Source organism: Notothenia rossii (genome assembly GCF_949606895.1).
Source record: "Notothenia rossii genome assembly, chromosome: 4".
Lineage (NCBI taxonomy): Eukaryota > Metazoa > Chordata > Actinopteri > Perciformes > Nototheniidae > Notothenia > Notothenia rossii.
Window position 1 is genome coordinate 59,973,367 of NC_136902.1, and position 6,918 is coordinate 59,980,284.

Below are 6,918 nucleotides of genomic sequence, written 5' to 3' on the forward strand. Positions count from 1 at the left end.
CTTTTCTGATTTTTTAAGTTTAAATGCCTTTGCCTGAAGTAAATATCTAACATGCAGCTGTAAAACTACAGCTATCCACACCATCAGTGCTAAGCTAATGGTGGACTCGTGTTTGATGATGTTGAGGTGTCTCCTTTACTCACTCATCAGCAAAGGCTATTTATATGATACATAGAAGCTTTGGACATTCACCAGTAGGTTGTTTACTGACTTGTTTTATGTCCAAGAACATACATTGATAATCTCTTTAGCTTGTGTTTACCACAGGTCCTATACGTGGGATCTAACCAAAAACACTTTAAAAAAACAATTAACTTTGAGATGAGGTTTAGTGTGGATCTGTTTGCAGGAAAGTCTTGTCAGAATTTAGACTGACACTCACCAATGATTGCTTTGATATAATACTTTAAAACCAACAGTTGCACTGGAGGGTGTGGTTCATTTGCAAAAACTGTAACTCAAGAAGGCCCCCACGCACAATTATATCATGATCATATAATGAACCTTACACTGAGCAAAAGTAACCTTGTCCATACAGGATTCTTATGCAGTGATTTGAGCAAATGAACCACAGGGGTTGGAAATAAGCTGCAGGAAACTGGTTAATAGGAGAGAATATGGCCTGTCGAGTGCAGCCTGCAGACTCCTCTAAGCATTGAGTGGGCAGTGAGGAGTGTTTTTATTAATGTAATACAGGCATTTCACGTCATTGACATACCTTTTTAAAAGTAGAAGACTGGACGCATACAATTAATTTGCAAAACAGGTTTTCATCTCCTTGGAAATGAAGTATTCAAATGAAATCCTCTTTGTTGGTCATATGCTCTGCACACACTGTGAAATGTAGTCTCTGCATTTAAACCATCTGGGTTTACAGCGCCCAGTGTGGTGCCTTGCTCAAGGGCAAGGAGGTGTTAATTGTTCTGGGAATCGAACCAGCAACATCAATTCGCATGACAAGTCACTACAGATTGAGCTGCCCGACTCTCCTCTTGGCGTTCCTCTAGCACAGGGATGGGCAACTGGCGGCCCGCGGGCCGCATGTGGCCACCGCCCTCACTTTGTGCGGCCCGCGAGTCAATTTACAAAAATATATTGGTTTCACAGTTGTAAACAAGCAAATCATTTGAACCAGACCCCACTTGTAATTAATAATATTCACCGCTAGAGGGCGCTCCCCACAAATTCATGAGGCCTGCAGCCAAGTGTATATTGTCTTCTGTTTACCTCGCGGCTTTCCTCCGTTAGCGGGAAAAGAAACATGAGCGCCCAAAAAAGAAAACTGAACCTAGAAAACCGTCTCTTTCAGCCAAAATGGGAAATAGATTATCTGTTTACAGAATTCAAAGGCAAACCTATGTGTTTGGTGTGTCTTGAAACTAAATCGGCAATGAAGGACTACAATTTAAGTCGCCACTACAACAGCACCCATAAAGACAAATATGAAAAGCACACAGGAGCTGCCAGAGTCGCCATCGTTGCTGACCTAAAAGGGAAAATATGCCAGCAGCAGACCTTTTTTACCAGAGCCACGACTACACAGCAATCGTCTCTCACGGCGTCTTATGCCGTTTCCCTTGAGCTTGCTAAAGCTAAGAAGCCCCTGTCTGACGGCGAAATGGTGAAGAGTTGTGCAGTCCAGATAGCTAAAGCATTCGGAGATGACAACATGGCTAAAAACTTTGAAACCGTCTCTTTGTCCCGTCGGACAGTGACACGAAGACTATTTGATATACAAAATCATGTCGAACAAAAGGTAAAACAAGTCATGCATGACTGTGCATACTTTTCCTTAGCGTTGGATGAGAGCACTGATGTGACTGATGTGAGCCAGCTTCTCATCTACACACGGGCCATTAACAGTTCATTTGAAGTGCACGAGGAGTTATTGAAACTGGCTTCTTTGCATGGCACTACCAAAGGACAAGATATTTTCACCGCTGTTGAAAATGTTGTAAGTGCGCACAGAGGATTTCACAAGCTCTCAGCTGTTGTTACCGATGGTGCGCCAGCAATGCAAGGAAAGCGCACTGGATTCGCCGGCCTCCTCCGCCAGAGTGGCGTTGACTGTCCAATACTGCACTGCATCATACATCAGGTGGGTAACATTATTGTTAGCTATTCTAATGGTTTTGAATGTGGGCATTCTTTGTAAAAAAAAATCAGGCTAAATCAAATTTCGTTTTGATATTGCAGGAGGCTCTGTGTGCCAAATCAATGAATTTTAGCCATGTCATGGATTTAGTTACCAAGACTACTAATCTCATTCGAGGAGGGAACCGGTCTCTCAATCACAGGAAGTTTATAGCCTTTTTGGATGAAGTGAACGCCACGTACGGTGATTTACAGATGCACACAGAGATAAGGTGGATGAGCCGTGGAAAATGCTTGGAGAGATTTTTTCGCTACGAGCAGAAATCCCTGTGTTCTTGGAGGACACCATCCAATGTGATACAAGTGCGTACTGCGCAAAACTCAGGAATACAGATTTTCTTCTCGACATGGCTTTCCTTGCGGACATTACCTCGCATCTTAATCACCTGAATATGCGGTTACAGGGAAGATGCCAAACCGTGTCGGATCTATATGCGCACATGAACGCATTTGTTACTAAACTGACTCTGTTTAAAGACGGATTTTCAGCCGACCGTCCTAATCTGGCGCACTTCCCGTCATGTGAAGAGATGCGCAAAGATGCCCCCGAATGTGAGAAAACATTACCCAAGTACAGAGCCGACATAGAAACACTGCAGCAGCAGTTTAAGAAGTGCTTTCAAGATTTCCACACCATGCAGCCACGCATCGAGTTATTCACTAACCCCCTCTCGGCTGCAATCATCGAGTAGCCCCCTGAGTTGCAGCTTGAAATGTGCGAACTACAGTCAGCCCCCTTTCTAGCAAAGCGCCAGGAGAGGGGAATTTCCTTTTGGAGACTGCTACCCGAGTCCCGCTTTCCACTCCTCAGGGATTTTGCGCTCTCAATGGCCAGCATGTTTGGCAGCACTTACATCTGCGAGAGCAACTTCTCTATGATGAAGCACATCAAGTCAAGGGAGAGAAACAGACTGACAGATGAGACACTGTTCCATCTCATGCAAATCGGATGTACAAATGTTGATATTGACATTCAGTCTATTGTGCAGCAGCAGGAGAGGCCACAAGTATCTCATTAAGATGTATAGCTTACTGATCCAGCTGTGGGTGAAGTTCAGAAAAATGCATATGTTCTTGGTTTTATGTATGGAATGTGAGGGAAGCATAGAAACACAATACAAAGATGAATATTCGTTGTTAAACTCAGTGTTGGTGTTTGGTACAATAAACATTTATTGCCTATATATATTTAGTTATTTTCATTAAATTAGTAGCTAAAGTTGGCTATTTAAATGTTGTGGATATAGTATCCTGCCGATGGAAGTGAATGGTCACGAAGTGGCCCTCTGGTAGTGAGGACATTTTTTTTTGGCCCTCACTATCCTCAAAGTTAATAACTAGCTTGACTGTCTTAAAACAGCCTCTATTTGAAAACATTCATGGTGTTGCTCTAAGATGTTCACATGGAAAGCTATCAACATATTAGTATGACAAATGGAAACAGAACTTGTTAGAGAAGTTCAAAAGCTTCCTTTTCTCAACTCACCAGGCCAGTCACTTCATATAGTCGGACAGTATGATCACAAAATAATTCATAACATTTGTTGTGGGATTACAGTGACTGTGGTCATTAACCCCCTTTCATTCAAATGTTAAAAAGGAAAACAGATGAACAGCAGTCTGCTGACCTGTAAACTCACCTCGACCTCAGTCCTATTAAGATTTATGACTCTGCAAGGTCTCAGTACTTCTTCCAAAAGCCACAATTCACTCAAATACAAATGGTAAACATAGGTCCTGTTTAGAAATTCGACAAAAAATGATCATCTAATTTTTCTTGGGAGCACAATTTTGTGTTTTTATAACCTGACGTTTAAAAAAAAATTACACACCACATCTTACCCAGCTTTCATATAGAAATATTGAAATATTTGACCCAAACATAGTTATCTTTTCTTTATAATTCCATCCTCCCCCCTCAGAGCACAAACAAACAAACAAACACACACACACACACACACACACACACACACACACACACACACACACACACACACACACACACACACACACACACACACACACACACACACACACACACACACACACACACACACTCCCTCCTTTCTGAGCTATTTAGCTTGTGCTATAACAGATGCAGCATGTGTGACTGGGAAAAGCTTGTTTAATGCTTGTTGTATGTGCAGACTTACAGTCACCTTCATCAGTGATAAATGAGAGGCCATTATGGAAATGAACAGCTATTTGAAAGCCATATGTTATTCAAGATGCAGCTATAATAGCCACCATATGATATGAGCTGATAAGATATGGCCTGATTAAATAACAGGACAATGAAGTCATTCTTCCAAGCTGCTGTCAGATATTGATTCGAGTTACTTTAAGGAATTAACCACACATTTTTAGTTACACACATACACAACCCTCTGCAAAAATGCCCAGTGTTGCCTATCAGGGACAGACCCCGATGAAATCTACCCATCGGTCAGAGTTTGACTTAATAACTTCTGCCATATGTTAGTGCCTGTGTGTCAGGGCCGGTTTACTTTTATTGCTCTGAAGTAAGCATCTCCTCTGCCTCCCAGGCCCTCTGTCGCTGCAGTGATGGAAAGGCTAGTTGTTGGCTGGGGGTGACTCTATGGAAGGACGCTGCAGACAGGCATCCATCATGTGCTGCTCAGCATTCTTTCTCCCTCTTTGTTTGTGTTCACTAATCCGAGGCGGTGCTGTACATTTGGAATAATACTGCACAAGGCGCCGTCTGGCTCCTATAGCTGCCAGTGCCACGCAAGCATCCTCATCAAGTAGATGTATTCCCTTAATGCTGCGCTAGCTCTTCGTTTTCCAGTCGTGGCCCTTGAATCATGTCGCCAATCAGGAAATACCCAATCTATCCTCTGCTAGCTAAAACAAGATAAAAACACCTAATAACACACACATAGACAGACGTTGTTGCTGTTTGTGAGCCATCTACAGACAAGAGCTTTAGATGTGGTGTTGTTATAAATAAATGCATGAAAAACTGGTAGGATGGTTTTGAGTTTTTTTTTACTTCATTATAACATGATTTATTTATTATTTGCAAGATGTCCGGCTTTTTCCAACACATAGGTAAAACATAAACAAAGCCGCTGTCATGGAGGCTTGCTGTGATTCCCCTCTGTATTGTAATGGAATTATTGCTACCGCTATCTGTTCCTACAGTGGTGACTATCTCCCACTTCTGTGCAACTTCAAGAAACTGGCCCACGCTTCAGCAAACACCTTCCCTCTATCTTCACCATACTTAAAGAACAAGTTAGGTTTGCCGTTACACCGAGGTAGTAATGTTTTTTACTGATGTCCAGTGATCTCTAGCTTGATTCCTCCACTTTCTTTGCCCATTCATTGCCATGAAATTCATGGTGAACATCCGCACTTGAATTATGGCAGGAAATTGGGGTCGATTTTTGCGACATGTTAAGGTTTTCTAGATACGGTAACAAAGATACAAGGTCCAAAGATTTAATAAGGTTAGACTGAAGCACTCTTTGAACAGCAGTCAATAATAAACTAAAATACTGAGTTTATTCCAAGATCAAATGTACGTTAACGGCTCTTGAACATATTGTGTTTAAATCTTATGGTATATGTCTGTTCCCTTAATTCTTGTGTCGTAGAATATGCCTCAAATGTTTGGTTATATATCACACAGGCTCCACCCTCTACTGGACTCTATGGGTACTACTCTCTAGGCCAGGGGTCGGCAACCCCTGGCACGTGTGCCACCGTTGGCACTCGGCACCCTAACCAGTGCCACACTAGGAATAAGTGTGCAAAATATTTAAATTTGATTTTCGGATCCTGAACGAGACCGCCGCCAGAGCGGGTCTGCCCCTTACCTGCAGAAGGAAGCCATGCACGCAACGCAGCCCCGCTCTCTTTAACTTTCCTCCGTGGTGCAGCGCTGATCGTTTCACCACGGAGGAAAGCAATTCATAAATTGCAGTCCCCATAAGGAGCTGTACAAATGCCGCAGTTTTTGCGTGGCTGTGTCTTTAGTTGAAAGCCCAGTGGCGATTTGCTCATCTCATTGAAATAACATTCTACACAGGGGCGGACTGGCCATGTGTGTTATGGAGAATCACAGAACGGACGATCGTCCTTATTATTATGCTGTTTAAACTAATTATTTAAATGTGTTTGTTAAATTCGGCATAATGTAAGTTAGGGATGCTCCGATAGATCGGCCGCCGATCGATATCGACCGATACTCACTCTCTGCCGATCGATCGGTGCTCTCTAAAAATGACGATCGCGAGAGCCGATCGCATGACATAAAATACATGACACTTTTCTCTGTGCACGGCAAAACAAGCTCTCCAAAATGACAATAAAATAGCGGTATGCAACGTGTGTGAAGCAGAAATCTTGCAGCTCCACCCGCTGTGACGGACCGGTGAGCGGAGCAAAACACACAAGCGTTAGACCTAACACACTTAGCTATTTTATCTACCTCTGGAACTAGCTAAACTAGTTATAAATATATGTATTCTTCACAGTCGGGTCACTCATTACTGGATCAGTGAGCTGCATGAGATACTGACAGGCTGTCAGGAGAGAGAGAGGGGGAGAGAGGAAAAGAGAGTACTTCCGCTCATTTCTCCCGTGTTAACACAAAGTTAATGTAAACTTGAATAATGCACTTCATTTGAATGTAATAATTATGTTGGTTGTTGTTTGTGGAAGCGCTAGTGAATGAGCCCCATTAACTGAGTTTTAAACATCACTTTGGATGGAAGATCCCCATAGGCCCCGCCCACT

General features: G+C 42.7%; 1 protein-coding gene across 1 annotated transcript; it reads left to right on the forward strand.

The window, feature by feature from the left end:
• The first annotated feature begins 1,017 nt into the window (after positions 1-1,017).
• On the forward strand, positions 1,018-2,630 carry LOC307038347 (general transcription factor II-I repeat domain-containing protein 2-like). Its single transcript, XM_079679735.1, has 2 exons — positions 1,018-2,098; positions 2,197-2,630. Exons 1-2 carry the CDS (start codon positions 1,262-1,264, stop codon positions 2,542-2,544), a joined length of 1,185 nt encoding a protein of 394 aa, XP_079535861.1. The 5' UTR covers positions 1,018-1,261; the 3' UTR covers positions 2,545-2,630.
• The last annotated feature ends 4,288 nt before the right edge of the window (positions 2,631-6,918 follow it).